Source organism: Chlorocebus sabaeus, chromosome 11 (genome assembly GCF_047675955.1).
Source record: "Chlorocebus sabaeus isolate Y175 chromosome 11, mChlSab1.0.hap1, whole genome shotgun sequence".
Classification (NCBI taxonomy): Eukaryota; Metazoa; Chordata; class Mammalia; order Primates; family Cercopithecidae; genus Chlorocebus; species Chlorocebus sabaeus.
The window spans coordinates 117,524,318-117,547,122 of NC_132914.1; the positions used below are offsets into that span (position 1 = coordinate 117,524,318).

A 22,805-nucleotide genomic window follows, 5' to 3' on the forward strand; every position below is an offset into this window, starting at 1 on the left:
TTTTGAGACGGAGTCTGGCTCTGTCGCCCAGGCTGGAGTGCAGTGGCCGGATCTCAGCTCACTGCAAGCTCCGCCTCCCAGGTTCACGCCATTCTCCGGCCTCAGCCTCCCGAGTAGCTGGGACTACAGGCGCCCGCCACCTCGCCCGGCTAGTTTTTTGTATTTCTTAGTAGAGACGGGGTTTCACCGTGTTAGCCAGGATGGTCTCGATCTCCTGACCTCGTGATCCGCCCGTCTCGGCCTCCCAAAGTGCTGGGATTACAGGCTTGAGCCACCGCGCCCGGCCAAGTTTACCATCTTAACCATATTTGAATAGGCAGTTCAGTAGTGTTCAGCATATTCACACTGCTAACCTTTTTCATCTTGCAAATCTGAAACTGTACCCAGTAAACAACTCTCCTTTCCCCTTGCCCTAGCCCCTGGTAACCACCATTCTACTTTTTGTTTCTGTGAATTTGACTAATCTCAGTACTTCATGTAAGTGGAATTGTATAGTATTTCATCCACAGTCTTATTTCACATAACACAATGTAACTTGATGTCCTCAAGGTTCATCCATGTTGTAGTATATGCCAGAATTCCCTCCTTTTTTTTTTTTTTTTTTTTTGAGACAGAGTCTTGCTCTGTTGCACAGGCTGGAGGCTGGAGTGCAGTGGCACTATCTTGGCTCACTGCAACCTCCACCTCCCGGGTTCAAATGATTCCCCTGCCTCAGCCTCCCAAGTAGCTGGGATTACAGGTGCCCACCACCATGTCTGACTAATTTTTGTATTTTTAGTAGAGACAAGGTTTCACCAGGTTGGCCAGGCTGGTCTTGAACTGCTGACCTCAGGTGATCCACCTGCTTTGGTCTCCCAAAGTGCTGAGATTACAGGCATGAGCCACAGCACCCAGCCCAATTTCCTTCCTTTTTAAGGCTGACTAAATAGTCCATTGTATGGATAGACCACATTTTATGTATCCATTTATCCATTGATGGACTTTTGGGTTGTTTCTACCTTTTGGCTATCATGAATACTGCTGCTGTGAACACTGGCGTACAAATATCTGTTTGAAGGGCTGGGTCCGGTGGTGCACACCTGTAATCCCAGCAATGAGTGTGAAGTGGTATCTCATTGTCAACACTAAACTCTGAGTCAAGTGGAAAGTAAAGACCTTCCCAGGAGGAAAGCAGGAGGGAGAAGGTGCAGAGAATATTTAAAAATATCCACACAGATTATTTAAGCTAAAGGCACTTGAAAAACAGCAAGAACAAGATGATCACTCTCACCTTTGTGCTGTTTCTTAAAGGCAGAAGATGATGAAATTCCTGAGTGAAAGACCCCCAACCGGTACTGGAAGGAAAGGCAACATCCTTATCTTCAAGGGCGAGAAGCTGGCACCGAGATAATTCTTTGCAGACCCTTGTTAAAGTAACTTTAAAAAAATTTTTTAAAGCAAGGTCTTGCTCTGTCACCCAGGCTGGAGTACAGTGGTGCCATCTCAGCTCACTGCAGCCTCTGTCTCCCTGGCTCAAGCAATCTTCCCATCTCAGCCTCCCAAGTAGCTGAGGCTACAGGCCTGCACCACCATCCATCGGCTAATTTTTGTATTTTTTTGTAGAGATGGGGTTTTACCATATCACCCAAGCAGGTCTTGGACTCCTGGACTCAAGGGATCTGCCTGCCTCAGCCTCCCAAAGTGCTTTGATTACCGTTGTGAGCCAGTGTGCCCAGCCAAAATAGCTTTTTTTTTTTCCTTCGAGACAGAGTCTCACTCTGTCACCCAGGCTGGTGTGCAGTGGCATGACCCTGGCTCACTGCAACCTCTGCCTCCCGGGCGCATTCTTGTGCCTCAGCCTCCCGAGTAGCTGGGACTACAGGTGTGTGCCACCATACCCGGCAAATTTTTTGTATTTTAATAGAGATGGGGTTTCACCATGTTGCCCAGGGTGGTTTCGAACTCCTGAGCTCAGGCGATCCACCCGCCTTGGCCTCCCAAAGTGCTGGGATTACAGGCGTGAGCCACCATGCCTGGCCCAAAATAGCTATCATCTTTTAAGCTTCTCCAACACAATTGAGTGGCTTTTTCATAATTTACTATTCTTTGTCCAATCCAGTATATAAGTAACTCTAACTGCTTCTTTAGGTCTTCATTTCTCTCTCTCTCTTTTTGAGAGTGAGAGCATCTTGCTCTGTCCTCCAGGCTGGAATGCAGTGTCAAGAACACGGCTCACTGCAGCCTGCAACTCCCAGGGCTCAAGCAATCTTCCCACCTCTGTCCCCTGAGTAGCTGAGACCACAGGCTTGTGCCACCATGCCTAAATAATTTAATATTTTGTATAGATGAAGGTCTCCCTATGTTGCCCAGGCTGGTCTTGAACCTCTGGTCTCAAGGACTCCTTTTGCCTCAGCCTCCCAAAGTACTGAGATTATAGGTATGAGCCACCACACTGCCTTCATTTCTTTATGGAGGCTCCCATGCCACGCACAACTTTTGATAAATAAATGTGTATGCTTTTCTCCTTTTTTTTTTTTTTTTTTTTTTTTTTTTTTTTTGAGACAGAGTCTCACTCTCACCCAGGCTGGAGTGCAGAGGCATGATCGTGGCTCACTGCAGCCTCCACCTCCCGGGTTCAAGCGACTTTCCTGCCTCAGCCTCCTAAGTTGCTGGGACTACAGGCGCCCACCCCTACGCTCGGCTAATTTTTGTATTTTTAATAGACACGGGGTTTCGCCATGTTGGCCAGGCTGGTCTCGAACTCCTGACCTCAAGTGATCGGCCCACCTCTGCCTCCTACAGTGCTGGGATTATAGGCATGAGCCACCGTGACTGGCCCTATTCATCTATCTTGTGTCAATTTAATTCTTGGATCCTGCCAGGACGCTAAGAGGATGGAGGTGAGTCCTGCCATCCCTACAGCAGGAAAATGAGGTATCCCTTAATGCACAGAGACATAAGACACTCACAAGCCCAGCAACGTTTTCAAATAATTTATTAGGAATTTAAAACTGAAAATAAAACCTGGAAAAAGAAGTTACAGATGTGGAGAGAAGAGACACCGGAGGGTGGTAACTTGCTGGCTTCGAAACACCATGTAACATCTTAAAAAAAAAAAAAAAAAATCCCCAAACAAATCAGAAAACGGAATTCCAGGGTCCTGAGCCCATGGTTGGGCCCAGTGGGGTGGAAGGGTACGGGGATAGGGGAGAGGGAAGCTAAGTGTCTCAGGACTCAGCTCAAACGTGTAGAAAATTAAAAATAAAAACCAATAAAATGCAGCTTCTCTTTTATTAGGAAACATTAAAAAAAAAAAAAAAAACCAAAACACGAACAGCCGCGCATCTCAGTAACAAAGATTATTGCTTTGTGTTCTCAGGGCTGGTAGGTTAAGCACCTCACACAGACAATTAACTCTCCAAAGGCGGGGTTTCTGGGTGGGGGCGATGCTGGGGAAGAGAGCTCAGGCCCTGGGCCTCAGAACTGGGGGACAGGGACACACAGAAGGGGGTTGGCAGTGGGTGGGCCTTGGCCCTGCCACGCCAGCCAGGCCACTGTTCATGAAGGTCCAATGCCCTGAACATCTCTTTTTCCTTGAAGGGGGCTCTGGGGTGAGGGCTGCCAAGGGACTCTGGCTGTGGGGTCATCCTGGTGGGAAACTTCAGTGAGAGAATGTGGGGGTTCCCTGAGACGCCCTTTGCTTTCCCCTGGGGTCTGCCCTTGCCAGAGCGTCCCTTGGTGCCCACTCATTGCGGGGGTCAAGGAGGAAGAGGGGACAGACTGAGCAGAAACCATGAAGACCCAGCCTAGGTAGGGGGCAGGGGAGACCTTTGGAGAGTTAATTCCTGTCCAGCAGTGTCTCCGGGCAAGCCCTGCTCTTCCCGCACCCTTTGCCCCCACACTGGGTTTTCGGGGTGGGCAGGTCCAACCAAGGCCTTGACCCCGAGGGCCTGAGAGAGCGGGCCTGCCGTGGCCACAGCTGAGGCCTGCAAGCTTACAGTAACGGTGTCTGAGGGGACAGAAACAGGGGAGGGGGGAGCCCCTCACCCCCGAGGGGCCTTAGAGAGGGGTGGGCACATCACCTCACAGTATTTACATATGATACAGGACGGGATGGTTCCAGGGGCTCGGCCTGGCCTCCCTGCAGCCCTGCCCTCCTCTCCAGGGCTGGAGGGAGGCAGCCAGGGGCCCACAACCCAGATAGACACTTTGTTCTCAGCTGGTGGGGGGCACCTGGCCCCTTGCCCCCTGCGGCCTGGGGCTTCACATTCACAAACCTAGAAATAGTTTAAAAACGGTTTCTTAAAAAAAAAAAAAGGAAAGAGTAAAGGAGGGGAAATCAGAATAAAAAACAGGGGTTGGGGCTGCGGCCTGTAGCAGGCTCCCTCCGCCTTCACTCTAAAATCCTATGCACAAATCCAAAAGCCTTCTGGGGAGGGGCTGGTCCTAGGGGGGCGCGGCAGGGAGGGAGGGACCAGAGGGCTGGGGTGGGCAACTGGCTAATCCAAAATAAATAAAAGCAGGGCCGGGGGAGGGGCGGGTGGGGATGGGGGCAAGGGTGAAGAGGGGGACGTTAGTAGGGGAGCCAGACGCTGTCGGGGGTAGCAGGGCAGGGGCCGGGCCCAGGGAGTGGGGGGCAGGCAGTAGCGGGTCCGAGTCGCTGCGGGGGAGGGGGCGGCGGCTGCGGCTGAGGTCTCCCGCCCCCTCGCTGGCTCACTCGTGGTCCTCAGTCAGCTGCAGGCTGGGGCGCTGGGAACACAGCCGGGAGATTATGGGGGCTCCTGGGGCACACGCAGCCCTCCCCAGTCCTCTCCCAGAAGAGATTTGTTCATTAACTATCCACTTTCTTCTTCTTACTTTTTTTTTTAGAGACAGGGTCCAGCTCTGTTGCCCAGGCTGGAGTGCAGTGGCAGTGATCATAGTTCACTGCAGCCTCAACCTCCTAGGCTCAAGTGATCCTCCTGCCTCAGCCTCCTGAGAATCTGGGATTACAGGTAATATCTGGGACTACAGGGGAAGGCAAACACACCCTGCTCATTTTTGTTGTTGTAGCAGAGATGGGGATTCACTATATTGCCCAGGCTGATCTTGAACTCTTGGTCTCAAGCCATCCTCCAGCCTTGGCCTCCTAAAGATCTGGGATTAGGAATGTGAGCCACTGCACCCAGCCAGACTTTGCACGTTCTGTTCCCTGGTTGGATGGCTCTTTCCCCAGATTTTGAATGGCTGGATTTATTCAAATGTCACCTTCTCAGAGATACCCTCTCTGAACCCCACATCTAAAATAGCCCTGTGATGCACAATCTGGAATTATCTCATACGTTCACTTGATTTTTGTCCTGTGAAATGAGAGAAGACTTTGTCCGTCTTGTTCATCCCTCTTTCCTGGAAGAGGGCTCATAAATGAATGGGTGAATGCACAGAATATCATGGGCTCACAGTCTCCTGCCATCTGGATAGACACTGTGATGGCCGTGTACACAGTCCCACAAGTCAAGGTATCCTGTTGCTTTTTTGTTGTTTGTTGAGGTGGAGTCTTGCTCTGTTGCCCAGGCTGGAGTGCAGTGGCCTGATCTCGGCACACTGCAGCCTTTGCTTTCTGGTCCAAGCAATTCTTGTCCCTCAGCCTCCCAAGTAGCTAGGATTACAGGTGCACACCACCACACCAGCCAAGTTTTGTATTTTTAGTAGAGACGGGGTTTTACCATGTTGGCCAGGCTGGTCTAGAACTCCTGACCTCAGGTGATCCGCCCGCCTCGGCCCCCGAAAGTGCTGAGCTTATAAGCGTGAGCCACCGCACCTGGTCAAGGTATCCTGTTTGGATAGCTGTGTACTATACCACTATACACATACACTAATTTGTTTAACCACTCTCCTTTTGATGGATATTTCAGTTATTTGCAGTTTTAAAAATAAATGCCTAGAAGTGGAATTGTTGGTGTAAGGGCATGAATGTTTGAAACAGGGACAAACATTGCCAGACTGTCCCGGGAACCCCTGAGCCACTGTACTTACTTGTTTCTCCCGTATCTTTATCAATGCTGGGCAGTGTTCAGCTTAAAAAACCTTTGTGGCTGGGCCCAGTGGCTCATGCCTGTAATCCCAGCACTTTGGAAGGCCGAGGCAGAGGAGGATCGTTTGAGCCAGGAGTTCAAGACCAACCTGGGCCACATAATGAGACCCCATCTCTACAAAAAATTTTAAAAAAAATCTTGGCTAGGCATGGTGGCTTGCTCCTGTGGTCCCAGCTACTTGGGAGGCTGAGGTGGAGGATGGCTTGAGTCTAGGAGTTCTGGGCTGCGGCGACCTGTGACTGCACACTGCACTCCAGCCTGGGTGACAATGAGACCCCATCTCTATTAAAAATGATAATAATAATAGGGCCAGGCACGGTGGCTTACCCCTGTAATCCCAGCACTTTGGGAGGCCGAGGCAGATGGATCACTTGAGGCCAGGAGTTTGAGACCAGCCTGGCCAACATGGCAAAACCCGCCTCTGCTAAACCAAAAAAATACCAAAATTAGCCAGGCGTGGTAGCGCATGCTTGTAATCCCAGCTACTCGGGAAGCTGAGACATGAGAATTGCTTGAACCCAGGGGACGAGGTTGCAGTGAGCCAAGACTGTGCCACTGCACTCCAGCCTGGGTGACAGAGCAAGACTCCATCTAAAAAAATAGAATAAAAAATAATAAAAGATCTTAAAAAATCTTTGTGGCCTACCCTGGTGGCTCACACCTGTAATCCCAGCACTTTGGGAGACCAGGGCAGGAGGATCCCTTGAGCCCAGGAATTTGAGACTAGCCTGGGCAACACAGTGAAACCTTGTCTCTACAAAAATAGTAAAAAAATTAGCCAGGCATGGTGGCGTGTGCCTGCAGTCCCAGCTACTTGGGAGGAGTCTGAGGTGGGAGGATCCCTTGAGCCCAGGAGGTCTGGGTGACAGAACGAGATCTTGTCTCAATAATAATAATCTTTGCCAACCTGATAGGTGGGATGTGAAGCCTTACTGTTGCTTTGATTTCTGTGTTTAAATGGAGTAGGGTGAGCAGCCTTTCATCTTTATTGACCACAGCTGGTATAAAGATCTGTCTCCCCTGGGACTGTGATTCTTGAGGGCAGGGATGGGGTCTGTGTCCGAGATTCGATGGCCCAGGACAGGCTTCCCCAGTGCCACCCCACCACCTGTCCACACCTCCCCCCCATCCTCACCTCCTGCCACCGTCCCCTGCTTCAGTGGTACCCATTGGTGAAGGCTGTGGCAATCAAAGGGCCCTGAAAAGGAAAGCATTTGACTCCTAGATTCCTGGGAAAGTAGAGGAAGATCAGGGGCTCCTTCTCTCTCTGCAGGACATCTGAGGTGAGGCGCAGACCCCTCTCTACCTGCCCCGATCGTCCCCCCATTGCAGGTCTGCCTTCCCGGATCGCCCGCCACTGCAGGTCTGCTCAAAGATTCTCCAACAAAGGGCCAGGGAATCTGCACAAACCAGTACCCTGGATAAAACCAGGGCACCCCGGGCTGGAATCGAACCTCCATGCGAGCAGAGATGCCATGTGTCTCATTTTCACCTAGAGCCCACTATGCCTGGCATTCAGAGGTGATAGCTAAGTGTTCACTGAATGAATCATAACCCCCACTGTTCTTCCTTAGTGACTCTTTCTCCATTCATCCTCCCTCACCCTCCTTTTGCCCCCAAAGACAAAGAAGGTCTCTCCCTTCCCCAACCTGGGGGTCTCTCAAGGTGTGGGGGGTGAAGTGGAGGCCGCCAGGCCTGGCCACTCACCCCAAGACTGTGGCCGAAGCCGGTGCTGGGGGCAGGGCTGGCGGCGCTGATGTAACTGCTGACCCCCGAGTCCTGGTTGGCCGCCCCGTAGAGCTCAGCCATGGGGCCGGGGCTGGTGGTCCCCAGGAAGCCCCCTGTGCGGCTGGGAGTCGAACCTGGAGGGGGAGCCATCGTCCAGGGGTGAGAGCCTGGCAACCCAGAAAGAAGACGGTGATAGCCCCGGCGATCTCTGCCACCCCACGGCACCCCCTCAAGCCTGTCCCACCCACCCTGACCTGGACCCCCACATTTCAGAAAGTCTTGTGGGCCCACCTCCTAGAGATCTCCCCACGCCCATCCACCCAGTCACCCTAGCCCTGACCCCCATCATCTCATCTGACCACTCAGCAGCCTCCTCTCCTGAGCCCCTTCCCAACCTCACCCCACCTGGCAGCTGAATGCACGTTCTAAACCCTGACCCGCGTCCCTCTGCTACTTGCAATTTCCACTGTCTCCCCAGCACCCAGGCTCCTTCTGTCTCTTTTCTCCACTCCCTACTTCTGCACTCTCCACACCCACTGGCCTCCAAGCCTTTGTATATGCTGTTCCCTCAACCAGAAACACTTTTCCTCCTCTTTGCCTTTGAATGCGAAGTTAAGGGGCCCTTCCTCTTGGAAGCCTTCTCTGGCCTTTCCTAGAGGCCCCAGCTGGGAGCTTCTCTGGTACCGGACACCCCCTAGTGCAGCAGCATCAGCCATCAGCATTATTGCCTTTTTAATATCTGACGCCACCATCAGGCTGCAAGCCCTGGAAGGTAGAGATCCTGTCAGTCTTTTTTTTTTTCCCCTTTTGAGACAGACGGAGTCTCACTCTGTTGCCCAGGCTGGAGTGCAGTGACATGATCTCAGCTCACTGCAACCTCCACCTCCCAGGTTCAAGCGATTCTCCTGCCTTGGCCTCCCGAGTAGCTGGGATTACAGGCATGCACCACCACGCCCGGCTAATTTTTGTAGTTTTAGTAGAGACAGGGTCTCACCATGTTGGCCAGGCTGCTCTAGAACTCCTGACCTCAGGTGATCTGCCTACCTCGGCCTCCCAAAGTGCTAGGATTACAGGCAGGAGCCACCTCGCCCGGCCGACCGTGCCAGTCTTGCTGCTGGCTGGCTCGCCCATGCTGGCACGATGCCCAGCACAGAGCAGGTGATCAGTTGATACTTGAGTAAATGAACAAGTGTCCCTCTGCAAAGGGGTGGCAGTGGCCACCTCCCCTCCCCTGGACTTCTCTGCTCCCTGTGCTGCCTCATCTCTCTTCCTGCACCCCAGAAGAGCTCACCTGTCCCTCGAACCACAGCCGCCGCCGCCGCCGCCGCCGCCATTGGTCCGTAGGCAGTGAGAGGAATGGCTGAAAAGAAAGTGATGGGCACATCAGCATGGCAGTGGGGGCAGAGATGGGTGAAGGAGGCCCCTACCTTCTAGCCAGAGCCTCTTCAGCCTGACCTTACCTCACAGGGGTCCATGTAGCCCCAGGGTCAAGGCAGAAAAGGCTACCTTGGGCCACCATCTGTGTCCTGACCCGTGGCATGGATGGAAAAAGGTGGGAGAGAGCACAGCTTCCCAGTGAGTAGCTGAGCCTCAATTTCTGCCCTGGACGGGGGCACATGCTCCAACAACCCAAAGCTCACGGAGGGTGGAGGCAGGGCACCCAACCCTGAGCAGCTGTGAAAGTTGCCCACAACTGCCCCCTTCTCTGGGGTGCCCTTGGCAAAACAGGGGGCACTTGGCCTAGAGGTGCCTGGGAGCTCACATCCTTCTTCACAGCCCACAACAGCTAGTGATAGATGACACACGGGACAGGCCCCCAGGCCTGCTGCTCCCAGGTAGAGCGCCCCAGGGGTCAGGCTGGGGCTGGGCTCCCACTGAAGCCACAGCTTTGCACCCCACCCTCTGCTGCCTGTCCTGCTCCCCTCGCCCCTATCCCCTGAGAGCACCCCAAGTGCCTCCCTGACCCCCAGAAATGACCACTGCCTCCCCCAAATCCCCTCAGCCTCTTTGTTTGCCATCTCCTCTTCAGACACAGGCACCTATCCCCTTGTTTGCTGCCTGCCTTCATCTTCACCTCTGCAGCACCTAGCACCTTGCCTTGTACACAGCAGGTGTTTAATAACTGCTGAAGGAGTAGAAAGAGCCTCTGCTTAAAACACCTAGTGGCTTGAATGGCTTGAGCCTGGAGCTCCCCGGGGCTGAGAGGTGAGCACCTCCTACTGTGAATCTTTCCTGAAAACTTCATACAGTGGGCTCCTTCTCACTCAGATGCCACCTCCTCTAAGAAGTTTTCCCTGAATACCCCCACTGAGGTGGCCCTTTGTCCCCAACCCTAACGCCTTAGCACATTTCCCTGCTTTAATTTCCTTATGGAACTTCTCAGCCTCCAAAAATATATTGTTTTAAATTAATTTTTTTGTAAAGATAGGGTCTTGGAAAGGCCAGGTGCGGTGGCTCATGCCTGTGATCCCAGCACTTTGGGAGGCCAAGGCAGGCGGATCACCTGAGGTCGGGAGTTCAAGTCCAGCCTGACCAACATGGAGAAACCCTGTCCCTACTAAAAAAAATACAGGAAAAAAAAAAAAAATAGCTGGGTGTGGTGGCACATGCCTGTAATCCTAGCTACTTGGGAGGCTGAGACAGGAGAATCACTTGAACCTGGAAGGTGGAGGTTGTAGTGAGCCAAGATGGTGCCATTGCACGCCAGCCTGGGCAACAAGCGCACAACTTCATCTCAAAAAAATAAAATAAAATAAAATAAAATATAGGGTCTTGGTATGTTGCCCAGGCTGGTCTGGGCCTCAAGCTATCCTCCTGTGTTCGCCTCCCAACTCCTCCTGTGTTGGCCTCTCAAAGTGTTGGGATTACAGGCCTGAGCCATAGCACCCAGCCCAAAAATATCTTATTTGCTTTGGGGATACTCAGGTAAGCCTTTCTTGTTTTACTTGATTTTTTTTTAGACAGAGTCTAGCTCTGTTGCCCAGTCTGGTGTGCAGTGACATGATCTTGGCTCACTGCGACCTCTGCCTCCTGGATTCAAGTGATTCTCCTGGCTCAGTCTCCTAAGTAGCTGGGACTACAGGCATGCACCATCATGCCTGGTTAATTTTTTTTTATTTTTTATTTTTAGTAGAGATGGGGTTTCACCATGTTGGCCAGGCTGGTCTCAAACTCCTGACCTCAGGTGATCTGCCTGCCTCAGGTTCCCAAAGTGTTGGGATTACAGGCATGCACCACCACGCCCAATTAATTTTTGTATTTTTTGAGACGGGGTTTCACCATGTTGGCCAGGCTGGTTTTGAACTCCTGACTTCAAGTGATGGACCTGCTGTAGCCTCCCAAAGTGCTGGGATTACAGGCATGAGCCACCATGCCTGGCCTGTTTACTTGTTTACTGCTGTCTCCTTCCTCTGGAATTTCAGTTCCAGGAAGGCAGGAACCTTGTCTGTCTCATTCACTGTTGTGTCCCCAGTGCCTGGAGTGGTGTCTGGTACAATTAATATTTATTGAATGCATGAAAAAACCACCCAAATCTCCTTTTCTGCAAGGTTAGAGAAAAGTTCAGATCCCAGGTGCCCAAGCACTGTTGATCCTTGACCCTACTCCCTTGCCTGCCAAGATATCTTTTTAGAGACATTTCTTCTGTCATTTCTTTAAGGCCAGGGATTGGGCTCTGAGGTCTGTTGTTTGACTCATTTAGGCATTTCCATAAAGTCAGAGGAGTCAACCCTAGCATGCGCTTACCATCCGTAAAGAATGACTTATTTATATAATAAGTATTTGCTCCCCTCTCTAAATTGCAAGTTCTGTGAGATCAGGGCCTGCCTCTGTCTTATGCCTGCTCTGTCCCCAGGGTCTGGGAGAGCATCCTGTGCACAGTAGGTCCGTAACACATGGCACTCTGTTGCCCAGGCTGGAGTGCAGTGATGCAATCATGGCTCACTGCAGCCTTCACCTCTTGGGCTCATATGATCCTCCTTCCTCAGTCTCCCAAGTAGCTGGGACCACAGCCATGTACCACCACCACACCTGGCTAGTTTTCAATTTTTTTTTTAAGTAAAGATGGGGTTTCACCATGTTGCCCAGGCTAGTCTTGAACTCCTGGCTTCAAGGGATACTCCTGCTTTGGCCTCTCAAAGTGCTAGGATTACAGGCATGAGCCACCAGACCCAGAACACGTATTTCTTTTTTTTTTTTTTTTTTTTTTTTTTTTTTTTGAGACCACTGCAAGCTCCGCCTCCCGGGTTTACGCCATTCTCCTGCCTCAGCCTCCCGAGTAGCTGGGACTACAGGCGCCCGCCACCTCGCCCGGCTAGTTTTTTGTATTTTTTAGTAGAGACGGGGTTTCACCGTGTTAGCCAGGATGGTCTCGATCTCCTGACCTCGTGATCCACCCGCCTCGGCCTCCCAAAGTGCTGGGATTACAGGCTTGAGCCACCGCGCCCGGCCGAACACGTATTTCTTAAATGAGTATCAAGGACCTCCTTCCAGCCTTCCACCCCCACAACTATTGGCCAAACTCTCCCTCTTTTCAGGGAAGAGCCTCTGTCACTTGCATCTCTAGGGTTCTCCTCCCACCTCTTCCTTCACTCCAGGTATCTCTTCCTCTCCCCCATTTTGGGGGAACCCTGAGCACTCCTTGGAAGGAAGGTCTTATCTAAAGCAAGGTCCATGCTCACATCTTCCACACATGGCCAGGTTGAGGGGAGAGTCTGGGGGTGGGGTGGGGGAGAAGCAGGTTGGACAGAGAAACCCCGTGCAGACCACCCCACGTGCTCGCAGTCTCCTCGGCTCAAGGCCAGCCCCGCAGCTGAGCTGGCTGGCCCAAGTGAAGGTTCCAGTCAGGGAACCGGCCCCCTGTCACCTTCACCCCACTGGTCCAGAAGTCACCAAAGGGCTGGATTCGGCCCTTGGCAATATTTCATTTGGCTCACAGTGTTGTCAACATTTAGAATCTGTTGCCAACATTGAAAAATAATGGACAAATTCATACGAAAGCAAAAGCCAGGTTTCTGGCATCTCTGGAAAAACATGAGATCTGAGCACAGTGAGTCTGTATCCCCTCCCGGCAAGAGTTGGCTGGCACCGAGGGCAGGTACGCCCATGCCGAGTGCAGACGTCCCCACCCGGCCCACTTTGCAATCAGTTTGAGACCCTGGCTTGTTCACTGCAGGATCCCAGAGCCTCCATGGAGCTGGCACAAGGAAGGTGCTAGATAAATATTTGCCAAATGGATGAATAAGTGACTTTGCCTCCATCTGCTTGGCTTGGCCCTATGCCCCACCCTTAAGGGCCATGTAGCCGCCCAGACTGGCCAGTGCCCAGGCACAGGCTGCTGTGTCCCCACAGCCAGAGGGCTGGCGGGCAGGAGAAAAGGATCCCGTTAGCTTTCCCCAGGAAGCTCCCTGGGCCCCTTCTCTTTCTCCCCATGTGGCCTGAGAGGTATACAAAATCCGAGCGACTGACCTGTAAGCTCGGGGAGGACTGGGGCGCTCGGGAGAGGGGTCCGCTCTACACGGAATTCTAAAATGAAACGTAAAACAGCTTAGGAAGAAGCAGGGGAGGCCCCTTGGACATGGCCCAGGGAGGACAAATGCACCGACAGGGATACTGGGTGAGGAGACAGGCCATGCACAGGACCCAAGAGCTGGGGAGGGGGAGCGCACAGTTCCCAGAAGGCAGGGGAGGGCAAGGAGACAGACATAGAGGGGGGGGAGAGAGAGAGAGAGAGCAGAGTTGCCACCTATACCCTGGGCACAGGGCAAGGCTGGAGGTACGATTCCAGTTGTTTGCTTCCTTCTTTTCTTTTTCTTTTCTTTTTTTTTTTTTTTTTTGAGATGGAGTCTTGCTCTGTCGCCCAGGCTGGAGTACAGTGGTGCTATCTCGGCTCACTGCAAACTCCGCCTCCCGGGTTCACACCATTCTCCTGCCTCAGCCTCCCAAGTAGCTGGGACTACAGGTGCCCGCCACTACGCCTGGTTAATTTTTTATATTTTTAGTAGAGATGGGGTTTCACTGTGTTAGCCAGGATGGTCTCGGTCTCCTGACCTCGTGATCCACCCGCCTCGGCCTCCCAAAGTGCTGGGATTACAGGCATGAGCCACCATGCCCAACCCTTAAAAAAAAAAAAAAAAAAAAAGACAGGGTCTCACTCTGCTGCCCAGTCTGGAGTGCAGTGGCATGAACACAGCTCACTACACACTCAACCTCCTGGGCTCAAGCGATCCTTTCACCTCAGCCTCCTTAGTAGCTGGGACCACAGGTGCACAACATCATGCCTGACTAACTTTTAAATTTTTTGTAGAGACAAGGCCTCACTATGTTGGCCAGACTGATCTCAAACTCATGGGCTCAAGTCATCCTCCCATCTCAGGCTCTCAAAGTGCTGGGATTACAGGCATGAGTCACCATGTCCAGCCTCGGGTGTCTCTAAAAGGCTTAGAATTGATTGTTACCAAAAACATCTCTCAGAATCCTCTTCTCGTGTGTGTGTGTCTGTGTGTCTGTGTGTGTATGTGTATATGTGTGTGTGTGTGTCTGTGTATGTGTATATGTGTGTGTGTGTCTGTGTGTGTGTGTATGTGTATATGTGTGTGTGTCTGTCTGTGTGTGTGTGTATGTGTATATGTGTGTGTGTGTGTGTTGGGGGGAAGGCAGCTTGATGAAAAGTGATGACCCTAGAATAGGTAGAACAGGTCAGGCTTGGGTTCAAGTCCCAGCTCTGCCACTTCCTAGTTGGCTCATCTTAGCTTGTCATTCTTCCTCTCTGAGTCTACGTCCTCATCTCTAAAATGAGGATAAGCATGCTTCCCCCATGAGATTATTGAGAGAATTAGGCAACATCCCGTACACAAAGTTCTCCAAGCTGAACAGCCCTGAGGCAGAGGAGGTAAGTGCTTAGGGGCCCTCCAAATAAATAAGACCCCCAAGTAAATAAATAAATAAATATATAGCCTTGCAAAAGTTTGGTATTTCTTATTTCAAAGAAAACTGTACTGAATAGTCATCATGGGGAACTTCAGAACTTTGCTGGGCTTCCTGACATTTACTTTCAGGTCTAGTGTTATCTTTATGTTGGCTTACAAATGGGCGTGGTGATGAGAATGCTTTTCAATTGGTTTTCAGCATTTAGGGTCTCAGCATAATACCTTGTTTGGACTTGAAAGAGTTCAGCCTACAGCCTGGCCATTATAGGTGTCCGTGATGATGCAATCAACAATGGCCCTCGGAGAGGCGCCCACTACAAGCCCAGTGCCTTCTCTGGTGGAAGTGGCAACCCCGGAGTCGGGTGGGGAGGAGAGACAGGCAGGAGGCAGGCAGAGGATGGCCTGGGAGAAAACGGTGCCATGCAGGGTCACGCTGGGAGCCCCGTCCCCAGCTTCTGGGGAGGGGTTGGAGGTGGGATGGGTGGGGAGAGGCCCTCTTTCCTCAGACATGCCCTTCCTTCCAAGCCTCCAGCAGGCAGACCCCCAGCCATGCACCCCCCGACACCACCCTGAGAAGTCAGACTGCCCGGGAACCAGGGGCATGCTGGCAGCAGAGGGTTACCAAGCAGGACTTACCAGGGAACTGGTAGGTGTAGCCAGGGGCGAGACCTGTATAACTCCGGCTGGCGTAGGTTGTGGCTTGGAAACCTGGGTAACCTGATGGGGTAAGGGGGCAGTGTCAGATGTCTCATCCACAGGGCGGATCCTGCTCAAGGAGAAGGACCTGAGCCACTCATGTCCCCTCACCTTCCTGTATCATGAATAAGAGCTGTACCCTCCAAATACCTTCTTCATGCCAAGCCCTGTGCTGAGCACACTGCACACTATTATCCCATTAAACTCGCCTTAGAGGTAGGTACTGTTATACACCCCATTTTACAGACAGGAAACCGAGGCTCTGAAAGGTGACACTTTTTGGCTGAGAATAATCCAATGCTCTTCGAGCTCTGGCTCCTGCTTCCCTCCTGTCCTCGTCTCCTGCACGCTGCCCCTCCCTCCCTCTGCTCCAGCCACACTGGCTTCCTTGCTGTTTTTCAGCTTTGCCAAGCTCATTCCCACCTCAGGGCCTTTGCACATGCCGGTGCCTTTGCCTGGAGCTCTCTTTCCAGATGACTGCATGCCTGAGTCTCTTTCATTGTACAAGACTCCGAAACATCTTCCCACAGGCGTCCTCCTTCCCATCAGCTACAATCTCTGTCATGTTACCTTGGTTTTTCTTAGTACTGATGATCATTATCTGAACTTATATCATGCTTTTTTATTTTTTTTTTCTTTTTTAGAGACAGGATCTTGCTCTTTTGCCCAGGCTGGAGTGCAGAGTGGTACAATCATAGGTCACTGCAGCCTCAAACTTCTGAGCTCAAGTGATTCTCCTATCTCAGCCTCCCCAGTAGCTGTGACTACAAGGCGTGTGCTACTATGCCTGGCTAATTTTTTAATTTTTTTGTAGACATGGGGTCTTGCTATGTTGCCCAGGCTGGTCTCGAGTTCCTAGCCTCAAGTGATCCTCCTGCCTTGGTCTGGAATTACAAGCATGAGCCACCACATCTGGCCAGAAAGTACCCATAATTTCTTTAAGTGCTGATTTTCTGTCTTCTCAAAGAAAACAAATAGTTAGCAATAATGGTGCAATTAAGATTCAAATTCAGATCTGACTGGCTCCAAGCCTCTTAACCACCGATTTCACTATTTGTTAGATAATTTCTTTCTTTCTTTTCCCACTTTTTTTTTTTTTTTTTTTTTTGAGATGGAGTTTTGCTCTTGTTCCCCAGGCTGGAGTGCAATGGAGCGATCTCGGCTCACAGCAACCTCTGCCTCCCGGGTTCAAGCAATTCTCTCGCCTCAGCCTCCCGAGCAGCTGGGATTACAGGCATGTGCCACCACCCCCAGCTAATTTTGGATTTTTAGTAGAGACGGGGTTTCTCCATGTTGGTCAGGCTGGCATTGAACTCCCGACCTCAGGTGATCCGCCTACCTCAGCCTCCCAAAGTACTGGGATTACAGGCATGAGCCACGGTGCCCGACCTTTTTCCACTTTTTAAATGAAGGGTGAAAACAGCTCATGAATCGCCTTAGAAGAAAACTTTCTCAATGTTCTAAATAAAACAAAGTGAAAGAGGCAGGACAACTAACTACAATACCTGATTGTAGCCTGGATCTTGTTCTAAAGGACAAAAATATTCTATAAAGAGCATTACTGGGTCTGGCTGGGCATAGTGGCTCACACCTACCACCACAACACTTTGGGAGCCTGAGGCGAGAGGATTGCTTGAGGCCAGGAGTTCGAGACCAGCCTGGGCAACATAGTGAGACTCCATCTCTACCAAAAACAAACAAACAAAAAAAGAGCATTATTGGGTCAATTGCTAAAACTGGAAAATAGAAAGTAGATTAGATAAAAATATTGTATCAATTATAAACTTAGGAAGTTGATAACTACACTGTGGTTATGTGAAAAAATATCCCTAATCTTAGGAAGCATCAAAGGGTAAAGGGCCATGATCCATGTAACTAACCCTCAAATGATTCAGTGAAAAATTACAAGTGTGTGTGTGTGTATATATGTATACATCCATATTTGCAAACACACATACACACACACGTCTACACATAGAGTAAAACTGATCAAGCAAAATGGGGGCAAAATGTTAAGAACAGGTGAATCTGATAACGGTATACGGAAGTTCTTTGTACTGTTTTATTTTTGCAGCTCCTCTGAGTTTGGGATTACTTCCAAATAACATGTTAAAGAAAAAAGGAAAACTTCAAGGAAGACTGTGCCCTATTTGGAGGCTGCTCACCTCCTCCACTTCTGACCCATTAGCCCATGCTGTGCCCCCCTCCTGTGAATTCCCAGAGCACCTCTCTGTGCGTCCCTCCCCCAGGCCTGGCATAAAGACCCCCTTGTACTGTTGTCTTTCTGTGTGTACACATCTCATCTCTCCAGGGAGCCTCTGAGCTTCCTGGGGGCTGAACTCAGATTTACCATCCTCAGTCTTGGACCCAAAGCACAGCTGACTCCTGCTCAGCTTTCAAGGCTCATGGCAGCCTTCGCCTCTTCCAGGAAGTCTCCCCAGCCTCCAGGTGGGTTTAGGTGCCTCCTTGGGCCTCCCACAGCCTCCAGTCACTCTGTAGAGGCAGTGCCCATTACCTCCTGTCTCCCACTTGAAGGGAAACCCCATGAGAGCAGGCTCCACTTCTCAGAAGTTGCTCAATAAATATAACTTGAATGAATAAGACCAGGCAGCCTTCCTTTTGCCCCTCCAAAGGCCTGGAACACTTTTCCCCTTCCTGTCTCTCCAGCCTCCCCATCACTGGCTCCTACTCCACCTGCAGAGTCAACTTAAATGAAATTTATTTTCCCACTTCTCCAAGTCGTGGTCAAGTTCCCTGTGACCACACTCTCTGCACCCTACACTTCTGCATCTGAAATCTATGTATCTTCTTCTTTTCCCTGCCAGATTGTAAAGCTCCAAGGAAATGCATTGTTGCAATTCCTGGGATGATGTCTGGCATATAGAGTTGCTCAATAACTGTGTACTGGATGGATGAATGGATGGAGGAATGGACAGATGGAGGGATGGATAGATGAGAGAATGGACAGATTGACAGGACCAATTAATATGGTTGGCCCTTTCTGCTGGCTACCACCAGAGGGCAGCACCCCCCCAACCAAACCACCCCACCTTGGGTAGGACTGCCAGACAGGACGGATCCCTAGTCCCTACTCCTGCCCAATGACTCAGACAGGCGGAGGGCAGACCACAGAGGAGGTACAACACCCACACAGCCCCTGCTAGCCCTGGGAGCAGTTCCGACAGAAAGAAGCCACAGGCGCAGGCTCACGCATACCCAGCATGCCGATGCCCAGCATGAAGGCGTCCATTCCGTAGGGCATGACTCGAGACCTCCCCCGGGCTGAGCCCGTCGGCGACATCACCTCCTTTGGCTGAGCTTTCTTACATTCCACCTGCAATGAGACCTAGCAGTTAGTCTTTCCCATAGAGCTAGGGTCGTTAGCCCTCTTGCTCCCTGGAAAGACTCTATTAATTTTATTAATTTCACTGTCCACCTGAAAACAATGTCATGGTTACCACTGATGGAGCACTCACTATATGCTAGGGAGTGTGTAAACAGCTTTGCATGCAATCGTTCAATGAATGCTTACACTAATACTATGATGGAGGAGCTTTTCCACTCCCATTTGACAGATGTGGAAACTGAGGCTCAGAGAAGGGAAGTCATCTGCCCGAGTAACTACCGTGTAACACTGCCTTCCTGTCTAGGTTTTCAGGGGGTGGGAGAACTGGCTCTGCCTCCACTCACTCTGAGCCCCTCTGCCTCCCTTTAGAACTTCAAAGCTTCCCTGGCAGGCCCCCCAAGGAGCCCCAGTCTTCTCTGTACCTGTGCTCCATCCAATCCCAACTCACCATGTTTTTGTTTTTGTTTTGTTTTGTTTTGTTTTGTTTGAGACAGAGTCTCACTCACTCTGTTGCCCAAGCTGGAGTGCAATGGCACAATCTCAGCTCACTGTTTTGTTTTGTTTTGTTTTGTTTGAGACAGAGTCTCACTCACTCTGTTGCCCAAGCTGGAGTGCAATGGCACAATCTCAGCTCACTGCAACCTCCATCTCCTGGGTTCAAGCGATTCTCCTGCCTCAGCCTCCCGAGTAGCTGGGATTACAGATGCACACAATCACGCCTGGCTAATTTTTGTATTTTTAGTAGAGACAGGGTTTCACTGTGTTGGCCAGTCTGGTCTCGAACCCTTGACCTCAAGTAATCTGCCCACTTCAGCCTCCCCAAAGTGCTGGGCTTACGGGCGTGAGCCACTGCACCTGGTCCCAACTCACCATTTTGTTGTTGATTTCATGAAAATGAATTTCACACACTTTCTCCACGATGTCCTCACTCTCAAACGTGACAAACCCGAAACCTAGAGGTTGGACAAAGCATAAAGGCAAGGTCAGAACCAGAGCGTAGGGTCAAAACCCAACCCCAGGTCATACCAATATACCCGCTCTTCTCTCTCTGGCAAGTGAGAGTTAATGAAAGGCTCTGCTCACAGCCTGGAATCCTCTCAACCACCCACTGAGACAGGGTTTCAAGTCCCAGATTACAGATGAGGAAAATAAGGCTCAGATAAGTGAAGTAACTTGCCCAAGGTGACACAGCAAGTTAGAAAGTGGTAGAGCTGTGATGAGAATACACTCAACATGCTTTTTCTTGTCCTTAGGTGTTTCCAAAGAGCGGAGAAAGAATACACATGCATACTCATTTAAACTTACACAAAGGTGTACATGTCCAAACATACAAATGTACATAGATGCACACACATTCATGCATGCACACACCTAGATACCTGCGTATCACACACACTCTCAGGGCTGCTCTACACGTGCAGTTACCCTGACATACCAGATATACACAGATATTTAGGCACAGATACCCCCTTTTGCACAGATACAAATACACACACACACACACACAGAGCACATACCCCACTCCCAAAATGGACTAAAAGTCCTGAAACAACTGGAGAAACAATCCCATCTCCTCCTGAGTGTGCCCCAGGGGCTGGAAAGGGATTTCTCAGAAGGTAACGCCCTCGGGAGAAAACAGCCAGGCGGTACACACGGTGTGGCCCAGACTCTCACAGGTTCAGAGGCAACGGGGCTGGGGGCTGGGGGCTGGGCAGGAGGTGACTGCCTGGGGCTGTGGAGTCAGCCTGACCCTGGGCGGCCTGGCCTAAGCTCTGCTTAACAGGGACAAGGTAAGCCTGGGCAGAGACAGACACCACTAGGGTGGGGGTAGGAGGCTCAGTGGGTTGCAGGGGCTGGGGAGGTACTCCTCTGTTCCTCTTGTGTGTCTGCAATTCGGCAAGTTTCTAGCACAGGAAATAGCGGGACAAAAGCCTTCTGTAAGGCCAGGCCCGGGAGAGGACGCAGATCCTGGGGGATAGGATGTCAGGAGGCGAGATGAAAGGGCAGCTGTGACCTGCAGCCCCCTGGCTGACCACGGGGTCCAGCCTGGGAAGGGGGAGGGGGCCACACTCACCTCGGTGCCGGTTGGTGGTTTTGTCAAACATCAGCATGGCGTCATCCACCTGAAACACAGCCCGCCATGGAGGACCCAGCAAATACCAGCAGAACCCACCACCACCAAGGAACAGGGCTCCAGCAACCCACTGCCCTCTTGCCCACTCCAGGCTTGACCTTAAACCTCTTTCCTGCACAGGGGACAACTTTCCTTCTGCAACCCCACTGATTGCCATAGCACCCCCTTTTCAATCACCATCATCTCAATGGACCAGCCTGCATTTATTAAGCTCCATTATCCTCCCAACATTCTCTGCACGGTAAGATCCCCATGGTGTTGATAAGAAAATAGGCTCAGAGAGGTGAAGTTGCCTGCCCAAGATCACACAGCAAGACCTTGACCAAGCTGGGGAGGCACAGAGAAGATGCTAGAGAAGGAAATATGGGAGGCAGGAAAATGACAAGATGGGGAAGCAAAAGTCTCATCCTTTCTGTAAAAGGCCAGGAGGACAGCAACCAGACTGGACTCCCCTCTCCGGCTACAGATCTTTTCCTCTAATTGAGGTTTCCTTTTGCTAGAGGCTGTAATTAAAGCAAGTAGAGTTCAGTGCCTGGGCTGCTTTGCCTCCCACTGACTGGGGGAGGGGAAGGAGACTGGGGAAAGAGGAGGGTCTACATCATCCATCCTCTCTTGGACCCCAGTCCACTCTTGTTACTTCCTCTAGGTACCCCTTGGATACACAGTCACCAAAGGCCTTGGTGCCACCTTCCTTTTGCCTGCATCTGGTGCCTCCTCCTTGCCTTCTTTCTTAGCTAAGGTCTAAGTCACTTTTGGTATAAATCAGGGGCTGCCTCTGATACCCAGCCCAATCCTACTCCAGGCCCCGACCCTCCCCCAAATGACCAGACATCCAAAGGATGAAAAAAAAAAAAAAAATACTTTTCTCAAGCCATCAAGCCATGGGTAACCAGCCTCTTCCCTACTCTCCTTCCCTCTACTTCCAGGCCCATCATCCACCTTCTTCTTTTTGGAGACAGAGTCTCACTCTGTCATCCAGGCTGGAGTTCTGTCGCGTGATCTCGGCTCACTACAGCCCCCGCCTCCCAGGTTTAAGCAATTCTCCTGCCTCAGCCTCCCGAGTAGCTGGGATTACAGGTGCCCACCACCCCTGGCTAATTTTTGTATTTTAGTAGAGACGGGGTTTCACCGTGTTGGCCAGGCTGGTCTTGAACTCCTGGCCTCAAGTGATCCACCCGCCTCGGCCTCCCAAAGTGTTGGGATTAAGGGTGTGAGCCACTGTGCCCAACCCCATCATCCAGCTTCTAAAGGCCCTCCCCTGCCTCATTAAAGACCCTGAACTACAGTGATCCTCCAGCTCTTCTTAGCCATCAAGCTACAGTGGGCCTCTGACTCCTGCTGGGAGAACCAGGATCCCACTGAGCCAGGAGCAACAAGGTCCCTGGAGAATCTCATGACATCTCTCTTCTCAAACAGCTGCCTGCACCGGGGCCCATGCTGCAGAGTGGCATTCTCACTCCCACCCTATGGACCCACTCTGAGTCCCAATCCCAAATCAGCCAGACCACCCGAATGGGACAGTCATTTCAGGTTCAGCACATCTTCCCCACCCCTTGCTTAACCAATGAGAAACAGAAACCCAGAAAGAAGGATTGTGATCAAAGCATAGGCTTTGGGTAGGATGGGTTGGAATCCTGAATCCTGAGTTGGAATCCTGAATCCTGCATTTGCTGGTTGGGTAACCTTGGGCAGGTGACTTGATGTCTCTCTGGCTTTGGTTCCTCATCTGTGAAATAGGCATAACAGTGTCTATCTTACAGGCTGAAGTTAAATGAAAGACACTTTTTTTTTGGAAATGGGTTCTCGCTATATTGCCCAGGCTAGTCTTGAACTCCTAGGCTCAAGCAATCCTCCCATCTCACCCTCCTTGGTAGCTGGGACTACAGGTGCGCACCACGGAGCATGGCTATGGGAGGATTTAG

At 51.2% G+C, this 22,805-nt stretch overlaps 1 protein-coding gene across 4 annotated transcripts in view; it reads right to left on the reverse strand.

The window, feature by feature from the left end:
* Window positions 1-2,957: 2,957 nt before the first annotated feature.
* The window catches only part of MSI1 (musashi RNA binding protein 1), a 28,094-nt gene continuing 8,246 nt past the window's right edge, over window positions 2,958-22,805 (reverse strand). The window contains exons 7-15 of one of the 4 annotated variants that reach the window (XM_037996258.2): window positions 20,824-20,872; window positions 19,620-19,702; window positions 18,620-18,737; window positions 15,344-15,424; window positions 13,248-13,304; window positions 9,073-9,141; window positions 7,761-7,915; window positions 7,189-7,251; window positions 2,958-4,728 (exon numbers count right to left, since the gene is read on the reverse strand). In XM_037996258.2, the coding sequence (XP_037852186.1) occupies window positions 7,210-7,251; window positions 7,761-7,915; window positions 9,073-9,141; window positions 13,248-13,304; window positions 15,344-15,424; window positions 18,620-18,737; window positions 19,620-19,702; window positions 20,824-20,872 (654 nt within the window). In that variant the 3' untranslated portion in view covers window positions 2,958-4,728; window positions 7,189-7,209. Of the gene's footprint in view, window positions 4,729-7,188; window positions 7,252-7,760; window positions 7,949-9,072; window positions 9,142-13,247; window positions 13,305-15,343; window positions 15,425-18,619; window positions 18,738-19,619; window positions 19,703-20,823; window positions 20,873-22,805 lie in introns of all 4 variants that reach the window. The other 3 variants (XM_008004936.3, XM_037996262.2, XM_037996259.2) reach the window with 3 other exon arrangements.